General features: G+C 41.5%; 1 protein-coding gene across 1 annotated transcript in view; it reads right to left on the bottom strand.

Moving 5' to 3' along the window:
* LOC141110023 (complement C3-like) overlaps nucleotides 1-21,086 on the bottom strand; it is a gene marked incomplete in the record, with an annotated part of 333,270 nt that overhangs the window by 143,177 nt on the left and 169,007 nt on the right. The window contains 7 exon segments of the mRNA XM_073601271.1: nucleotides 779-985; nucleotides 1,536-1,675; nucleotides 4,486-4,571; nucleotides 7,789-7,903; nucleotides 9,963-10,151; nucleotides 12,012-12,086; nucleotides 14,067-14,196. Coding sequence (XP_073457372.1) covers nucleotides 779-985; nucleotides 1,536-1,675; nucleotides 4,486-4,571; nucleotides 7,789-7,903; nucleotides 9,963-10,151; nucleotides 12,012-12,086; nucleotides 14,067-14,196 — 942 coding nt within the window.

The following is a 21,086-nucleotide window of genomic DNA, read 5'->3' as shown; positions in this document are numbered from 1 at the left end:
GGCAGAGACCAGAGGTTCCGATTGTATTGATCACTATTTATTTTAAACATGCACTTTAATGCGAGGAAATGTCAAGGGTCAGTACCAAATAGTTTATACAATTTTTATGGACTGCTGTTTTGTGTGACATCACTTATGTTTTTTATTCATCAACTGTATTATTTATCCATGTGTGTTATTAGAGGATGTCTTATGACTTTTCACAGCACTCTAGCTTTGGATTCATTGTTTAGAGGCTACACACTTTTGGTTATTAGTTTTGTTGCTGTGTTCACCCTTTGTTTAGCACTACATTCTACACTTTGGAGGTATCGCCACATTTTTTTATATTTTATTTTTTAATACAAATAGATTACATCACTTCTGAATTTTTATTCTGTCTTTACGAGAAGAGACTAGCATGCATAAAAAAACGGACTATCATTCGTCCGATAATCTCATTGTGTGTACTAGGCTTTACAGTGATCCTACCTCCTATATAAAGCTGGCCATCAAAAGTGACAGAAACAGAGGTTGGCACAAACTACACTGCCAGTTGTGCTTTAACAAATACATTAACAGTTAAAAAAAAAGAAAACTACATGGATAAGGGTGACTGTTGCAAGCACCTCATTTTTGCTGGATACCTTTGTCTGCATGTAAATGTGGAAGTGATTATTTAGCTATTTACACATTCACGGTATAACACAGTTCTTAACATAAAAAATAATAATTACAGAATTGTTAAAGTAGTAGTATTAGTAGCAGTAGTAATAGTATGAAGAGCATGTTTACATACCAGCACATCAATGGATTTTTTCACTTTGTCTCTGATACCTGAACCATAAACCTGCACTTCAATGTGAATTGTTTCTGCTTTCAGAGGGATTATAACATAGTTCACCACTTTTGTAGATTGCGCTTCCACCGGCACTGACACTTGATAACCTCTTGATTTGGTAGCTAAACTGCATACATTTTCAATGTAAGAAAATTTCACTGTCACCTGTAAATGCAAAGGAACACATTTTAAAGAATGAGTATAGCAAAATATGTGATCAATGTAGATCTGAAGTTAATACATTTGCTAGTGACTGATGAGCTTACAGCATGGTGGTAAAGGCTGTTAGTAACACCTTGGTTATAGCCAGTATACAATACTCAGGAATATACACACCTGCATATTTTGTTAGCGTCGTTTGACAAAAAAATAATAATAATAATAATAATAATACAAAAATCCCTGGCGCAAAATAGCTATGCTGAAAAAAAATTAAAGAATACGTTACACCAACATTTCCTATTGATCCGCTTCTGTTGTACCATGTGCTTGTGTTAAAAGAGTATCCTGTTCTCTTTGTAATGCTTCCTTTGTGTGAAATACCTAGTCCTCCTGTTTTGCCTTTTCAAACTAACCATGCTAGGCATGGAAGCACATTCATCACAGCAAGGTACTTTAAACCAATCTGACAAAAGTTTTTACTCTAGCTGAATTCACACCACTAAAAAGAATGGGTTATGCCAAGTTTGAAGCCCATGAACAATTTAATACTCACCTTCTGTCTATCTTCAAAATAATTGTGGACAACTGCCCTAATTTGTACTTGCTCGTTTCTTCTAACACTGTAAGGCATTCTTAGGTCAACAAAGAATTTCATGGAAACAGTCAATGGGTAGGCATTAGATACACAAATTCCTGGAATAAAGAAAAAGTACAAAAAGTACAAAAAGTTACCACTTACTAGTTAAATGTATTTTGCTTTGATCTGAAACATATTTATTTAATATTCAGGTGTATGGACCCTAATGCCGTGTACACACAGGCGGACTTTTCGACCAGACTGGTCCGACGGAACAGATTCTTCGGACAATCCGACGGTGTGTGGTGTTCATCGGACCTGCAGCGGACTTTTTCGGTCGAAAATCAGACGGACTTTAGATTTGAAACATGTTTCAAATCTTTCCGCCGGACCCAGTTCTTATCGAGAAATCCGCTCGTCTGTATGCTAGTCCGACGGACGAAAACCAACGTTAGGGCAGCTATTGGCTACTGACTATGAACTTCCTCATTTTAATCCGGTCGTACGTCATCGTGTACGAATCCGTCGGACTTTGGTGTGATCGCTTGTAGCCAAGTCCGTTCGTTTGAAAGTCCGTCGGAAATCCGTCAAAAGTCCGTCGAAAGTTAGTCGGAAAGACCATCGGACCTTTGATGCCGAAAAATCCACCCGTGTGTACACGGCATCGCTGTGCAAGTTGCATAATTAAAAACGATGATATAAACATTTTAACCAGGTTATATACGCCAATGCAAATAGTACAAGGACACATATAGCAGGAAGCATCATCCTTGTGGTGAGAGTTGCCACCATAAAACTCCAGGCTAGCAGCTAAAGAGATAAAGTGAGTATGTTAGAATATTGGAAATATCCTACATGCCAAAGAATTAAAACATTTTTGTGCCAGTCTTGTTATCCAAACCCCCTACCAAAGACAAAAGCTAAATCAGTGACCTTAAACTGACCATAGATGGTTCGTTTTTTTCTCGTTCAGCCAGCGGTGGATGGAGGAATCCCCCCTGCTGGGACACTGTATTCTGACACTGGAATCCACCACTGTCAGAATACACTGCTCAGAATTTGCAGCAGATTGACTGCACTGTTCAAGATTTTCCAATAGGCTCCTTCGACAGAAGTCAATCAAACGAGGGGTGGCCACACACCGAATGAAATTCATCTTGCCCCGGCTTAAAGTGGACCTTCAGTCATTTTTTAATCTTTCCATCTATTAAATCTTCTGCCCTTGTTGTTTTAACTTTGGATAATAATTTTTATTACATGAGCAGACTGCAGTTCCTCTTTAACTGGACAAATTTCAATCAGCGTATGGCCAGCTTTACTGTCTGCTCAGCAGTTAAGCTGTGAAGCTTGGTCGCTGGCCTTCATAGACCCATCTCTAGCCTGATAAACTATGTCATGATTCTCTATATTCACTCCAAAATATTGCCATTTTGTAATCACACCTAATCAAACATAATCCATTAATTATAATGAGAGACAAAATTAAAATAACATTTTTTTTATATTTACAAAAAAACTGTTGCTTCAATTTCTCAAGTACTCTGGGCAGTCGTATAGCTATTCCCAAAGCCTATCACTGCCACTTTTGCAGAATTTTTGGGTTTGCGTGTAAATCAAATCTTGAAATTATTATACTACGTGATATAATTTCAGTAATTGGAATACTATTAGATTTTTCAGCAAGTGGTCTTTTTTAACCACTTCTATACAGGGCACTTTCACCCCCTTCCTGGCCAGGCCACTGTTCAGCTTTCAGTGCTGTCACACTTTGAATGACAGTTGCATGGTCATGCAACAATGTACCCATATTACATTTTTAGCATTTTTTCACACAAATAGAGCTTTATTTTGGTGGTATTTAGACATGGGCAGAAGGAAGAAATTTGTTTAGTTTCGATTTATTTACATAAATTTGTTTAGTTAAATTTGTTTCATTTGTTTAATTCGTTTTCGGAAGTTGCTTAATTTATTAATTTTCGAATCGAAAAGTTTTCAAATTCGAATAGTTTTCGAATTTAAATAGTTTTCCAATTTCCAAAAAGAATAAAATAGAATAGAAAATAAAGGAATATAATAGAAAAAAATTATATATAATTTTACAAATATCCCCCAAATTACCCTTTTTTGGAAAGTAGACAGTCCAAGGTATTCAGTAGGAGGCATCGCGCGTTTTTTAAGTTGTAATTTTTTTGTCACAATTTTTTGAAAAATGAAGACATTTTAAAAAAATAGGGTTTTTTTTTTCACTTTTTTTTTTACATACTGTCACCAGTGCAGTAAAGCATCATCATATAACTGGTGTGGCAGTGATCAGGGTCAGGGACACTAACTGGTGACAGTTAGGAAACATTTTTTTCAATTTTTTATAGTTTTTGTTTTCTTTTCTATTATTATTTTTTCTTTTAACACACTGTGACCAGAGTAATACAGTGTTACCATTATGATTGCTTATACCAGTGAATTTCACTGGTATAAGCAATCAATTTTACTTAATGAAATAGATTCATTTAGTGTGTATTGTTATGATTAGCTGTGATTGGCCACAGCTAATCACATGGTACAGATGGGCTGTGATTGGCCCTGTCTGTACCATGTGATCACTGTAACCAATCACAGAGATCAACACAACAGAACAAAACAATTGTCATGCGATCTGCACAGCCATCACATGGTGCCAGCAGCAGCCGGTACACTGATCAGTGGGACAGATCACGCCGCAGCGTGCCCCATGGGAGGTGCATTCCTGGAGGACGTCATATGACGTCCACCCAGAACAGTGAATGTCCCGCCTGGCTATCATTTGTCTATAGGCTTGGTGGGAACTGGTTAAAAAAATATTTTATATTCAATAAGACTCTGCTTAGTATCTGTGACATTTCCAAGCTACATGATGTATATATAAAATTGCTATTTCATTTCCCCTTACCTTGATTTTTCTTGATACTGACTGCTTGTACTATCCAGGTGGTGATAGAGCTTGGTAGGTTGAGTGTTAAAGGCATAGTGACAATGCTAGAAAGTGACATATTTCCAGATTAGTTTAACATGGGCCCATTAAAGGCCAGAAAATATAAACAACATATTTCTTTACATTTAATTTTTAAACTACCAATAGTGTACTTTCTTCAAAATGGCAAAGTATGTTCAGGATATTAGTAGAGAGGGTATGACAGTAAGCAGTATCTGCAGGAGAGTAGCGAGGTGGTTATGACAGGGAGCAGTACTGTATATGCTGGAAGTTAGTGCCGTGGGCATGACCAGTGGTGTATTTAGGTTTTTTGCTGCCCTAAGCCTGACTAAACTCGTGCACCCCCTAATTTAAATATGACCCACCCCTTCCTGTCAAGGCCACACCCTTTCCTTTTTAAGATCCGCCCTGTCATCTTCATGGGAGGAGGACAGAGGGACGCTACGGGAAGAGGACAGAGGGACACCGTGAGAAGAGGACAGAGAGGGACACCGCAAGAGGAGGCAGCATCTTTTCATTTGAGGGGTAAGGGGATATGTGCTGGGTGCTTTGGGAGGGGAGAGGACATGTGCTAGTGGTGGGGGGAGGATCAGACCTGCCCACTAGCACATATCCTCTCCCCTCCCAAAGAACCCAGCACATATCCCCTTACCCCCCCTCCCACCACTCGATGTGTGCATCTGTTATCTGCCCCACCTTCCTGGTTACTGTGTCCCCCTCTACTGTAAACTATACACAGACCTCAGACCACACTACATTTCCCATGATGCCCCCCAGTGTCTTCTGATTGACCCTCTGCTGTGGCCAATCATGGCGGCGCGGCGAATCCAATTAGAACTGCTCTCTCTCTCTTCTCCCTTCGGCTGACAGGAGGAAGGGGAGGGGAGCGAGCAGGGGAGATACACAGACAACCTGCAGCTCTCCTCTCCCTTTCACAGCACTGCTCCATTTGCCAGAGAACTCAGCAGCAGCGCTGTGACAGGCAGAGAAAAGCTTCGGGCTGTCTGTGTATCTCCCCCGCTCGCCCCCCCCTTCCTCCTGTCAGCCGAAGGGAGAGGAGAGAGAGAGCGGTTCTAATTGGGTTCGCTGCGCCGCCGCCCAGCTTCCTGCCTGCTGTTTCCATCCCAATGATTGGCTACAGCAGAGGGCCTTCGCTGCCATTGTGCTATATGCTGAGTGTCCAGTGCATCTCTGTGCCTTTAAAGAGGGGTGGGCTCCCTCCAGCCTCACCTGTCCTCTGCCTATCCATTATAATGCATGTGCTTCAACTGTGGAGGCTCTCAAAATTTAGAGTTAGGACTACAGAAAATACTGGTGTGCCTTGAAGTGGCTCTTCAGCTTACGCATGTATTTGCAAATGTGTGCAAACTAAACCCATGTTTTTAATGCATACTATTAGTCAGGGTAATTCGGTTGGTTGCAGACTGGTCGTTAAGTTGAGTTGGAAATTTTTTTTGGTTGTGATTTGAGTAAATGTTTCCTGAAAAAATCTGAAGCTTGACCTTATGGCCAGTGTTGGTGGCTATTATTGCTGCCAATGAGACCACCCCTGGCGGTAACTATTACTGCCAAAGGCACAAATCTTAGAGTTATTTTACACCCACACTACAAGCCATATACTGTGAAGTCCTTGTACATATTTGTTGTTTGAACATTGTTTGAAGATCCATGATGTGCTGCCAAATATATACAGTATGTACACTGATCTGTGATGTTTCCAGTCTCCAGCTGGCTGTTGCTGCAGGACCTCCTACCTTTAGGCTAGGTTCACACTTGTGCGGGTAATTGTGGGTGCAGGACAACGTGTAAATCGCACCTGTTCCCACAACCACCTGCAACCAAACAGTGCTGCTCTTTTGCAGTTGCACGGGGCTGTCATTTATTAATGGCATCCCCATGCATCTCAAAACACAGCACCATAGAATTTCCTTGCGGCTGCATTTTTAAAAAAGTGTAGAAACCTTTTTCCTGCATGAAACGCAGGCACGCACTCAAATGAATGGGTTGCTGTGCTTGCTCAAATGTGGCTCACAGCCTGCTTAGGTGTGAACCTAGCCTTAGGTCCATTCCAGAAACGTGTACAATGGGAATATAGACACTGCTGCATAAACAGTCAAGTGACACAGACTTTACTGGTCACACCACCAGGTGTTCGGCAGGCAGGGAGCTATATGTATCCCAATTGTCTGCCTCATACCTTCACGGCATCCCTCCTAACTCTGCATGCATATCTTAGTGCCTCTTCAAAATCATTTTTTTGTCTTTATACCTTGAATATCTGCCTCTTGTTTCAGAAGTCTGTAACCAATTGTTTTATGGCATGTTAAAAAAGGTGGGTAATGTGATTTTGTGGGTGTGGTTGCAGATTCTTAGTTGGATTGAGGTTGAGGACAAGTGCAAGACCAACTGCAAGTTGTTCAAGAACTAAGGCAGGAGGTCTCCAAACTTTTGAAATAAAGGGCCAAGTTTGCTGTCCTTCAGACATTAGGGGGCCAGAGTGTGGCCAGTGGGAGTAGAAAATGTTATGGTATCAGTGGTAGTAAACAATGCCTCATCTTTGGTATAAGTCGGAAGAATAGTTCCCCATTGTTGATGTCAGTGGGAGAAATGGTGCCCAAGGGCCAGATAAAGGAAAGCAAAGGGAATATCTGGCCCGCGGGCCACAGTTTGAAGACCACTGATCTAAGGGATAAAATATATCAGAAGAGGCTGCAGAAAATGAATATGTACAGTCTTGAGGAAAGATGGGAAAAAATTATAGGAATGAAACATTTCAAACAAAAATAAAACATACAAAAATATATAAATAAAAAGTTGCAAACTTGATGGACCACTTGGTCTTTTTCTTCCATCACTCTATGTTTCTGTGTATAAACTTCTAATTTAATGGCTTTTGAATGCATCTAGTAATATACTATAGTCAACAAAAATATTTAAAATGGAGTAGTCTCCTAATACTAGCAATATACCTTTTTTGTTTGTACATTGTAATCTGTAGGTTACAGAAATGAGAGAAGGAAAGATTAGGAAAACTGAGATTCAATTTAGATACCTCTGGATACAGGATACATTCATGGATCATGGAGCAGATTATATTTTTAGAAAAATTCTCTAATTCCTGTAGTTACATAGTATAAGAAAGAGATGAACATCAATGATGATGGATTGGTACTTGACATTGGGATGATGAATTTGGACTTAACATTGCTTAATCTGATTTGTGTATTTGCGAATCAGTTTGACAGCATATGTATCTCCTACCTTGATTTTGGGTCTGATTTTGGATCTTTAAGTTCATAGATATGCCAAAACCAGCTCTCTGGGAAAAAACTTCGGGGTGAAACATCATCTGGAACATCTTCCTCATCATCATCCGCTGCAGTTGAGAAAGACATTTAACCAAATTAAAAAAATTAACCAATAAAAAAACAGTTTTTCATACACTCCCCTCTGCTCATTTTTCATTCCCAAATGCCAACAACACACTGCAAAGTATTTATTTATTTTTTTGGTGCCATTTTCACACTAATGCTCCGTACACACGGTCGGGCTTTGTTCGAACATTCCGACAACAAAATCCTAGGATTTTTTCAGACGGATGTTGGCTCAAACTTGTCTTGCATACACACGGTCACACAAAGTTGTCGGAAAATCCGATCGTTCTAAATGTGGTGACGTAAAACACGTACGTCGGGACTATAAATGGGGCAGTGGCCAATAGCTTTCATCTCTTTATTTATTCTGAGCATGCGTGGCACTTTGTCCGTCGGATTTGTGTACACACGATCGGAATTTCCGACAACGGATTTTGTTGTCGAAAAATTTTATATCCTGCTCTCAAACTTTGTGTGTCGGAAAATCAGATGGAAAATGTGTGATGGAGCCCACACACGGTCGGAATTTCCAACAACAAGGTCCTATCACACATTTTCCGTCGGAAAATATGACCGTGTGTACGGGGCATAAGAGCTGTGCTAGCTGTCTTTCTTCACTAAATTATCAATCAGATTGACAAAGCAATCCTGTTGATTTTGTTGAAAGGGAGTGAGAAGGTAGAGACAATTGGAAAAAAAGAGATCCAGCTGTCACTAGTGGACACATCCTTTGTTGTCTCAACAAGATTCTTTGCAAGCAAGTATGGTGAGCTGCGAAAATATGTGTGTGAGCATGGTGGCAGAGGTGACCTGGGAAACCTGCTTGGCATTGTGGGAGGAGTTGGGTCATGTTGTGATGCCTCAGCCAACAGAAAATATGTGGAAAGAGATGGCAGATGAATTTTGGGAGAAAAATTAGTTTCTCAATTGTATTGGAGCCCTTGACGGAAAACATGTTAGGGTGAAAATGCCATCAACTCTGGATCTAAGTATTTCAACTACAAGAAATACTTTTCTATTGTTCTATTAGGATTGATGGATGCCAACCTCTGTTTCATATCTATTGATGTGGAAGCCTACAGGAGTCAAGAAGATTCCAAAATCTTCAGACAGTGTGCTATGGGGTGTCAGCTGTATGAAGGACATCTCTGGGACCTCCCCAGGGAGACCTCTTCCATGTACAACAGAGCTGAGTCTGCCACATATCATCATAGCATTTGATGCAGCCCTACAGTGGACATGGACTTAGCCACAAAGAGAAAACATTCAACAACTGACTGAGCCAAGACCATCAAATGGATTTAGACTTTGTACTGCTAAGTGGCGTGTACTACTTTTCACCATACTACTGCATGTGGAAAAGACAATAAAAGTGGTGCTGGCCTGCTTTGTGCTACACAGCACAGTTTTCAAACTGAAAAGGATAGAGGTCCTTTTGAACATGCACCCCCAAAACACTGTTGAAAAAAATGGATTCTGGACAGCCGCACTCCGATAAAAGCCTTTATTGTAATGAATAGTCAATGTTCCTGTGACAACAGAAGCAGGACAAACAGCTGACGCATTTCACAACATCATTGTTGCTTAGTCATAGCTAGAAAAGCTAGAAAAAAAAACAAAACACTGCTCGGGATGTTCAGTTTATGGTATTACACTCCAGTTCTCATGTCATAAACATTAGAAATCAATTTGTTTATTTATTCGTTTGTTCAGAGGGTCGAGTGTCTTGGCAAGATGAATATATGTAGTTAAATTCCTCCTGTTAGCAATGCCTTTAAATTTTCTCTATTGGCTTTGTGACTAAGAAAACTAAGACTATCCTTTTTTCATTTTAACAAAGTTTTGCTGCCATTCTCTAAGAATAGATGCATTACCCTACATAGATGAAAAAGAGAAGTGTATTCTTCACCTGTGTGTGGTAAAGCTACCATTCTCTGAGAATGGATGCATTACCTCACATGGGTGAAAAGGTATCCCTCTTTGTGCTGCAGTGCAGCCGACACAGTCCCTGCAACTGTACAAAAAAACTTGCTAAATAATGAATGAAAATCCCATACTTACATCTCTCCCATTCCAAATTTTTGCTCATTTGTTCTCGCAGCTTTTCTGCATGTATACAGCACTCAAAGAATAAGTCTGCACATTCCTGTTCCTGCACATGTTTCTTTCGAGCAGTACAGTCCAGTCCCATAGGGCTCTCGTGTAATCCAGCCAAACAACATGGCCTTAGATGAGCAGGAGATTCGCTTGCTGAAAGTTAAAGAATTATTCACAACTATATTGGGTTTAATAAATGCAATTTAAATACTTAACTGCTGAGAAGCATAGGCTCATTTATGACCAACTAATAAACCGATCCCTTTCCCCCAAAAAAGACATGGAAGCTGTCTAAGCTGGAAATAGAGCAAGGTCACAGTCATACTTGAGCACCCATAAAACATAAATTCACATAGTCTAACTAGACTGTCCATACCACCAGACAGGCATTAGACTTTAACTTAAGGGCATAGCCCATAAAGCAACATCAGTTGCTTGGTAGGGTCAAAACCAGCAATAAAGCTGTGACAAAAGATCACAAATGGCGGGAGGTGTGATAGCTGAAACTCCCCAGATTAGAGGGATGTGCCCCAGCGTAGCCTTTTTCTCGAATTCAGGCTCCACCCAGTCACCTTCCTCAAGTCTTTGTAGCCAATTATAATGGAGCCACTTAACCTCTCTGTATTAGGTTCACACCCACAGTGATGGCATGCTTCCAACAGTCAAGTCTCCCTTTCAAGGAGGGTTCATATTACTGTTGTTTAAGCATTGCTCTTTAACAGGGGTGTTGCTAGGTCTACAAAAGATCTGGGGCTAGAGCCCGTAGCAGCGTAGTAAAGAAAGTCATACGCTTGGGCGGGCATACACATGCATATACAGTAATATACGTGTGTGTGTGTGTATATATCCCCAGAGAGCCCCCCTTACATCAGGGTCCCCAGAGAGCCCCCCCTTACATCAGGGTCCCCAGAGAGCCTCCCCCTTAAAATCAGGGTCCCCAGAGAGCCCCCCCACTTACATCAGGGTCCCCAGAGAGCCTCCCCTCCCCTTGGGCACCCCTGCAGAGACTCGGGGCTATGGGCCCCTGATTCGGGGCTTTAGCCCCAAAAGCCACCCCCTAGTGATGCGACTGCTCTTTAATTAATCAAATTAAAATATTAAAGTGGAACTTTAATCAGAAAATAAGGTCCTGCTACATCACTTCAGGCTGGCCTCTTTGCAGGTATAATATAAAACATTAAAAATAAGTGCCTATACTGTTTAAAATCCAGCAATACATGCTCAGCTGCTCTCTATTTTGATCTGCTAACAACCTAAAGATTTAACTGCTGTTCAGGGTTTCTGGGCTTCAGTAAAATGGTAGCCTCCAGCAATAAGAAACAGAAACAATGCTAGAGGCAATTTACAGCACACACTAATTTTCATAAGTATTAATATGGAAAAAGAACATTGATTTTTATCAAGTTGTTATGGGTAAATTTCCACTTTAAGTCAAGAGAACATTAAGATATGATGTAAATTCAAGCACACAATTGCTTAATTTTGGAACCAGGGTCAAATTTGTAAGTCTGGAATGGGTTAACAATTATGTAACATGCTATAACCTCCTCAAACTTGAAATATGGCAATAATGCAAACTTTTGTTGTAGCCATATATTTTCTTTTTCATTTTTCTTATTAGTTATCTACTACAGTTCAGACATATTTCTCAGTTTGCATTACAAGTGGGTAAGAAGCCCTATGGTCCCTGATCAAGATGAAAGGTAGAGGTATGATAATGCCCTCAGACTGTGCCTTCTACAAAGTTAGGTCCCCCGTTGTGAGCTTCATAACTTTCAGATTTGTTCCTATGTGCAGAGGGTTAAAATTATGTCAATTCACCGTTGGCCCATGGAATGCATTCCCAAGTAGAGAGACTCTTTAGCTCTCTACAGCAGGTAAAACTCTGTGGCAGTTCCTGCAAGGTATCCAGTTCCCATACATTTGAACCCCACTAATACCACTGTAGCTAACTCATATTTACCGAATAGAAATGTACCTCATATCTTATATCTAATATATATGATTTGTTACCTTTTTTTTGTTTTGCTGCTAGTAATTCATATGAGCGACGTTTGCGATTGTGTAGTTTTGTAGTGCAGGTAAAATCTGTAAGAAAGCAAAAAATAAGGTGAAAGAACTATTTAACCACTTAAGTTCCTGCACCTGTATGTCCATTTTGTACCAGAACATATTTTGCAGTTCTGCTATCTGTGTGTGTGTGTATTATATACTGTCATATATATATATGTTCAAGGAGCATGCAGCTTTAAGAAGAATGGTCTCCCTCTAGGAACACCTGCCCCTTATTTATCCCTTGCTATATATATATGCTTCAACATGGAGATGTGCATAGATTATAGTTAGAACCCCACTATACAGAGGGGCCTTGACAAGGCACTACGGCTTCTGCATATATTTGCTCATGTTGTGCAAATAAAACTTATGTTTTATTTAGTTCACCTATACAGAGTGAACTATAGTGTGCACACATGCGAGTGCCATGTTTACCCACACAGGTGTTTCATGCATCCCTCTGCAGGCAGTACCACTAATGTCAATTGGGACACAGCACCACATAGACACAGCCATGGGTTTGGCCCCCACATCATCTAGTCTGTCTGGAGTTACATGAGGAGAAAGAGGGAAGATCTGAGGTCAGTTCTCCAAGATGTTTGAATCAACCTATGTGCCGAGTCCCTTCAAAAATTGTGTGCCCAAGGACTGTGTGTGCCTGAAAGGATTTATGCTGGTTTGAAACCAAGGGAAGTCAACAAATATTGATTTGATTTAGATTTTTTCTTCTACTTGCTCACTTTGCATTTTGTAAATTTGATAAAAATAAACAATTAAAATACATATTTTTGAAAGTATTCTTACTTTACAGCATTTTTTCACATCTGCCTAAAATTTATGCACAGTACTGTAGGTGGCCCAATGCATGTATAATAAGAAATTAAACATTGAAACATTTTCTAAAAACAATGAATACAGATTGACATTATCGTATATGATTTACATTAGCCGGTTCCCGACCGGCGCACGCCGATGTACGTCGGCAGAATGGCACAGCTGGGCAAATGGGCATACCTATACGTCCATTTGAATTCCCCGCCATGCCATTGCGTGCTCGCCGCCGGCGGGGCTCACGCGCGCCGGCCGGGAGCTCCGTGAGTCGGGTAGCGGGCCCCGCGGACTCGATCGCCGCGGGGATACCCGCGATCGCCTCACGGAGCGGATGAACGGGGAGATGCCGTTGTAAACAGCATCTCCCCGTTCTGCCTAGTGACAAGTGTCACTCGATCTCTGCTCCCTGTCATCGGAGCAGAGATCAGTGACGTCACACATACAGCCCATCCCCCTACAGTTAGTAATCACTCCCTAGGACACACTTAACCCCTCCCCATCCCCTAGTGGTTAACCCCTTCACTGCCAGTGCCATTTACACAGTAATCAGTGCATTTTTAATTGCACTGATCGCTGTATAAATGACAATGGTCCCAAAAATGTGTCAAAAATGTCCGCCATGTCCGCCATAACGTCGCAGTCACAATAAAAATCGCTGATCGCCGCCATTACTAGTAAAAAAAAAAATTATTAATAAAAATGCCATAAAACTATCCCCTATTTAGTAAACGCTATAACGTTTGCGCAAACCAATTATTAAACGCTTATTGCGATTTTTTTTACCAAAAATATGTAGAAGAATACGATCGGCCTAAACTGAGGAAAAAAATGTTTTTTTATATATTTTTGGGGGATATTTATTATAGCAAAATGTTAAAAAATTATGCGTTTTTTTCAAAATTGTCGCTCTTATTTTGTTTATAGCGCAAAAAATAAAAATCGCAGAGGTGATCAAATACCACCAAAAGAAAGCTCTATTTGTGGGGAAAAAAGGACGTCAATTGTGTTTGGGAGCCACGTCGCACGACCTCGCAATTGTCAGTTAAAGCGACGCAGTGCCGAATCACAAAAAACGCTCTGGTCAGGAAGGGGGTAAAATCTTCCGGGGCTGAAGTGGTTAATCTGATCTCTTTTAATCCTATATAACTGAGTCATTGAAAAGATATTACATTTGTTAATGACCTTTTCTAGATGGCGTTCCCAGTTTCATTGTGGTTCCAAAATCCAGTCCAGCATCTTCAAACACACCCAATGCGTTTTCTCCACTGCCAGCTGAGCATCCAAGATCATCTTCCTGCACTTCATCCCATATCTGTATCAATCAGATATGCATGTTTATAAAAGTCAATCATTCACTGAACTACCTAGGCTATCAAGAAAACACTGCTACAGTACTAAAGTCAACTTAAATTATCATAAAGGTCAATTCCATGAAAAATTCTAAACCTACCCTTACAGTGGGCCCTCCACTCCCCCACAATGTAAGGGTTAAATGCTTGTTATGTCTAGGGAGTAGAAAGAGAAACAGCGTTACTTACATTAAGCCCTGCTTCAGCAATGTCTTCTTTCCCCTGAAGCTCCAGTCTGAAAGTGGCCCCTCAACATCATCACATACATTGCAGGGCTATTACTCCTGCATTGTGCTTGGAGGAATCAAGCGTGCGATCACAGCCACGAGCAGCTTAGAGAAGAGGCTGCATCGTCTGAGTTACACCGCTGGATTGGGCCTGCTGGAGAGCAGAATATGGTATTTATCCATATTCTCGCACCTCTAGATATAACAAGAAATCAACCCTTGCAGTGCGTGGGGCCCACTGCAAGAGGTTCTTTTGCAAGAGTTTTTATTTGTTATTATAGTTGTGCCTGGAGTTGGGTTTTAAAGGAAACCTTTATTGAGATAAACATGGGGGCCTCTATTGCTGAACCACTTATAACAGGGGTCTCAAACTCAAATTGCCTGAGGGCCACATGACAAGTTTTCATATCCCATGGGGGGCCGCATGCAAACTTTTAAAACTTCAAAAGCAATGAACTATACCAGCAATAATATACTATACTATACCCAGCACTGGTGTCAGCAAACGCATTATACCCAGTACTGGTGTCCGTAAGCGCATTATTAACCCAGCATTGGTGTCAGCAAACGCATTATTAACTACCCAGCATTACCCCTCCCACACTGCACAAATAGCCACACACTGCACAAATAGCCCCACACTCCATAAAATACCCCCCACACTCCATAAAATACCCCCCACACTCCATAAAATACCCCCCACACTCCATAAAATACCCCCACACTACACAATTACCCCCCACACTGCACAATCACCCTCCACACTGCATAAAATACCCCCCACACTGCACAAATTTCTACCCCAGTCACCCCACTAAGGACTTTGCCTCAGTGTGATGGCTCACTCACCTCTCCTGGCAGTCAGGATCATCTGCCTCCCAAATCCTCTCCTCCTGGCTTCCATACAGGCCTAGTGACAGGGGACCCAGAGAACACAATCTCCCGCCCTGAGGTGGCAGCAGGACCCTGGTTTGGAGCTCTGGTCGATCGTCAATGCCTAGGTGGGCGGATCGATGAGCGGATCCTTCCTCCGCTCCATTCTCAGCTCTGTTCTCTCTCTGGGCTGCAGCAGCGTGCAGCGGAGAGGACAGAAGAGATGGAGAGGTAAAGCCGATGGCCGATATATGATGACGATTTTTGTGGCCGATATTTTAGGCCGATTTGAAAAAAAAAAAACCTCACCCACTCCACTCCTCCCTGCTTGCTCCTGTCACTCTACCAAACACTTGATGTCCTCAGTACAGATGGCACTGGTTGGCTTAGGCAGGTGGCACTGGCAGGTGGCACTGTCTGTCACTGGCAGGTGGCACTGGCAGGTGGCACGTTGCACTGTTTGGAGGGTGCACTGATTGGCACTGACAGATGGCACTGGCAGGTGGCACTGATTGGCAATGGCACTGGCAGGTGGCACTTATTGGCAGTGGCACTGGTTGGCACTGGAAGGTGGCACTGGCAGGCATTGGCAAGTGGCACTGGTTTGAAACTGGCAGGTGGCACTGGTTTGGAACTGGCAGGTGGCACTATTGGCACTGACAGGTGGCACTGATTGGCGTGGCACTGGCAGGTGGCACTGATTGGCGTGGCACTGATTGGCGTGGCACTGGCAGGTGGTGGCAGGTGGCACTGGCAAGCACTGGTTGGCACTGGCAGGTGGCACTGATTGGCGTGGCACTTGCAGGTGGCGGAAGGTGGCACTGGCAGGTGGCTTTGATTGGCAGGGGCACTGGTTGGCGGTGGCACTGGCAGGCACTGGTTGGTGGTGGCACTGATTGGCGGTGGCAGGTGGCACTGGCAGGTGGTACTGGTTGGAGGTGGCAGGTGGCAATGGCAGACTGGTTGGCACTGGCAGGTGGCACTGATTGGCACAGGCAGGTGCCACTGGCAGGTTTCACACTGAGCGGAGTGTAACAGTGTGTGAAACTGACAAGGAGCTGTCCACACTCAGCGCTTGATGCTTGTGTGAAGCTGACACGTAGCACAGAGGAGAGAGACAGAGGGATCTGTCAGAATTGAGGTTGATGTCGGGGTGGGCGGGACCCGGCCGAGGTGGGCGGGGCCAGCAGCTGTCAAACACCAGCCAATGATTGGGCTGCTTAAGAAAAGGGGCGGGCCACATACACGTAGCTGCCCGCCCAGATCCCATTGGCTGGTGTTTGATATTGGCCGGGTCCCGCCCACCCCGGCCGGGTCCCGCCCACCCCCGACATCAACCTCAAATCTGACAGATCCCTCTGTCTCTCTCCTCCTGTTACGTGTCAGTTTCACACAAGCATCAAGCGCTGAGTGTGGAGAAGGAAGGAAGAGCAGCGGCCAGTGCTATATATCGACCTAATGGCCAAATATCGGTCGACCTCTAGTCCTTTATCAGCCCTGCCTGCGGGCCATTTTTAACCGGTCCGCGGGCCGCAAATGGCCCGCGGGCCGGTACTTTGAGACCCCTGACTTATAATAATGCCTTTTTCCTGGCTTTAAATGTGCGTTTTCCTTCATGAGTAATATATTCAGGGATCTCCAATGCTAATAAAACATAGGTGAGAATAACATCATTTTAGATTGTTAAAAAAAGGTGTTTATTTTTCTGTTTTTTTCCGCAGAAACTTACTAACTACATTGTTAACTAACCAACAGCATTGGAAGTTTTGGCAAATGCAACCACACATGTGACCATACATCCTCTCCTCCCCAGCATCCATGCCCCAAGTAGTGTAATAAGCATGTAAAGATATAATTAGTCTGAGCATGACAAATACGCATCCAATGTACAAAGTCTAATTGTTCCAACTATGGTTTGCTTTGGTGAATTTAATTGGGCATGTGCTGGCTGCATATATTTATTCTAACTTGGGTAAGGCTTTGTTAATCAATTGTATAATAATACTGGATGGTGGGGAGATGTATATGATTAAATAATACATTTATTTTTGAGTGTAGAAACAGATTAATTGGAAGACAGTCCTGGCATGAGAACTGGTGACAAAGTTGACCATACTATTCAGTAGGAATAGCTTAGTGTCTTGGGGGCAGTAAAGCCCAATTTCTTTGTCAGGAAACAATTTACAAACCATGCGCTGTGCTTGGGTAACCCAAAAAATTCTATCTAACTCTGTGCATGTCGGTACAATAATATTAAACATAAAGTGAAATTATTAAAAATGTGAAAATCAATATTTAAATAAAACAATCAAGTGTATAAGAAAACAAGTGCTGTTTACTCCATAAATAGTGCCTTAATAAATCAAAAAAAAAAAAAGAGAAAGTGCTTAGTGCTCCATATAAGGCATCCTGCCTGTCTGAATAAATGATAAAAAGACAAGTGAAAAAAAGTTCTCTTTAGCACTCTAAAACAGTGCGTGCAAATAATGTCCAACAGTGGTAACAAATCAGTGCATGCAAGTGGTGACCAGCTGTGATATCAATCAATCATCATGCCGAAGATATCCTGAGTGCTGCAAACCATGCTCCGGTGCACCTCCGTGGCCCCCTTAAGCTAATGTGCTCACCTCAGAGCGTGTGACCCCGCTGCTACCCTGAGTCAAAACACGCTTTGGAGCCAACCCCCGGGCTCAGTCTTAGTATCTGATGTACTCCTCCAGCTGGGAACAATGTGGCTCCATACATATAAATGAAAAATAAACTATATAGTGTAATATAGTCAAATGCTTTATTAAATAAAAAACGCTCCCCACACCGGGGTACTCACATGGCACTGGTGCGTCAGTGCACCATTCTATAACAGCTATCAATGCCAGAATGAAATCCACTGGATGTTTGGTGCGGTATGCTATGCTGGGACAGCGCTAGTGTAAAGTCCATGTTAGTCTCTCCGTCCTGGCCCCTCTCCTACACGTCTTCGACACAGGGATCACGTGTCTTCATCAGGGGGATATGATTGGATGGATGCTCTACAGGTTTATATAAGGCGATTGCGGCCATTTTGCCATAGATCGCAGACATTCTAGTGCCAGGCTACGACCTGTATTACGATGTATGAGCCTATCCCTTCATACTGACCATAGCTGCTGCAAAAACAGTCAGTTTGGGGATATCTACCTAATGCTGTTTAGTGCTACGACCTGTCTGTGAATGCCAGCCGAATTAAGCTAATATTAAAGTGCACAATCCAAGACGGAGCTCCGGTACCCCGCATAACGCATACCACAGCATACCTCCATACCAAATTACATACAAATATACATAAAATATTGATAAATAGATAAAAATGATGCATTTAATACCCCAAATAACAATAATAAACCATAATGGTAGACATAAAAACCAATAGCGATAAATTTAAAAACCAGAATTATATACCGCAAATCCCCATGTACATGCATCCTTAAGGTATATCATACTAAAGTGATCCAGATGTATGTATGGGGGAAATGGATAACATTATCCTTAAACTGATATTTTAATAAAGTATGATACATGATATATAATATAGGATATGAATATAAAATATAAAATGAATATAAATAAATTACCAAGGAGTATAAACTAAAATAGTACGCAATTTCTAAATATCCATAAAAACATTTGAAAAACCACCACTAAATCCTCAAATACTATATGCAAGCCACCGCTCGACCCCTATATACTAATGCAATCCTCAATTTTAATCCCAGAAAGAAATCTCATAGCAAAAGTTAGTATGTGCTAATTGTACATTCAAGTCATTATCATTTATTAAGACAGGCAGGATGCCTTATATGGAGCACTAAGCACTTTCTCTTTTTTTTTTTTTTTATTTATTAAGCCACTATTTATGGAGTAAACAGCACTTGTTTTCTTATACACTTGATTGTTTTATTTAAATATTGATTTTCACATTTTTAGTAATTTCACTTTATGTTTAATATTATTGTACCGACATGCACAGAGTTGGATAGATTTGGGTTACCCAAGCGCAGCGCATGGTTTGTAAATTGATTCTTTGCACGATATATGAAGCGTGATCAGCGCACGCAGCTGGAGGTGGCTCACAGAATTCTTTTAGTTTGGTTCTTTGTCAGGAAAGACTGTATATCTAGCAAGTAATTAAAGTGTAACCAAACCAAAAAATAAACATTTAATATATTGAAGCTTACCATTTTCTAATGTGACAGTTGTATTAGACTTTTTATTTTTGAAGATTTTTTGGTTTATTTTATTTTGCCAATAAAATTTGTCTTGTCATAGGGCTACAGCGCTCTCACTGTACTGTATCTATGGAGGAGCAGCAGTAGCAACCTAGGCTTCTCTACTGATTTGATATAAAACAAGCAATGGAATTATTTCACTGCATATTAGATACAAGCTTGCCACAAATGTTAGTGGGTGCAGACTCCATGACTGTATATATCAAAAACAAAAGAAAACAAAGAATTACATGTGCACCACAGTTTTCTTGATAGTCTTTTATCAAAGTTTAATATTTTTATATGGTTTAATCCAAAACACTACATATTCCCATAAACAAGGTAAAATACTACACTTCTCTCCATGTGTGTTCATGTCAATATCCAACACCTTTACACCTAAGTGAAAAAACTAAAAATCACAAAGCTGATTCTCTGTACACCTATACCAAAAACAAGCAGTTAACCATTTATTAAAAAGACCAAGCATCTTAACACATAGACCACATATCGAGCCAAACAGCCCAATTGGGGGACTTAATAAAAAGTGTATAAGACAAGCTTTGTCTCTACTAGAGCATAGCCCATCAGCTTTAAAATGTTCAAAGTAGTGTGGAAAAAAATCATAGATATAAGCTCATTGGATGCTATGGGCAATGGCATCAGTTGAGATAGAACACAGGACCCTTTTTTAAATTCCATTTGGACTTAATGTCCAAGTGACTAGAGATAAGGTTATATATAAAGCTACCAATGTATGCTATGTTTGTTTTTCCATTTATACCAGCAATAAGTAAATAGCACTCACCCATAATTGTGTTTTGCAATTATATATATTTTTCTCAACCAATTTCCACCAAATATGGACAAACTGTTGTTGCTTTAAAGCTGAGTTCCACTCAAAAGTGGAACTTCTGCTTATCTGATTCCTCCCCCCTCCGGTGCCACATTTGGCACCTTTCGGGGGGGATCGGATACCTGTTTTTTACAGGTACCCTGTCCCAACTTCCGGGAGACCGGGTCATGGAGAATTACTACAGCAGCTCGGCCCCCCTCCTCCTCCCTCCCCTTCTGTCGGGCCAGTGAGAGCACAGCGCGTTTTGCGCATGCGCAGTAGGGACCCGGGCGTGAAGCTGAAAGGCTACACTGCCGGGTTTCCTTCCTTAATGGCGCACCTGAAGCACCTGACCAGCCGAGGTAAACATTGACATCGCTGGACTCCAGGACGGGTAAGTGCCCTTATGTAAAAGTCAGCAGCTACAGTATGTGTAGCTGCTGACTTTTAATTTTTAAAAGGATGGGCCGAACTCCATTTCAAGGAAACATGTAATTATGTATTACATTTAATTTCAACCTCACTCTTTAAAATAAACCTCTTAGGATGAATTTCCACATTTTACATTTGAAACAATTTTGTTAGTTTTATGTCTACTACTTGAACACAAATATGCACCTTTTTATTTATCCTGTATCATATAATGTGTTAACATCACGCAGCCAGTACTACCA

Source organism: Aquarana catesbeiana, linkage group LG01, assembly GCF_042186555.1.
Source record: "Aquarana catesbeiana isolate 2022-GZ linkage group LG01, ASM4218655v1, whole genome shotgun sequence".
Lineage (NCBI taxonomy): Eukaryota > Metazoa > Chordata > Amphibia > Anura > Ranidae > Aquarana > Aquarana catesbeiana.
This window is presented reverse-complemented; position numbering and strand designations above follow the sequence as displayed.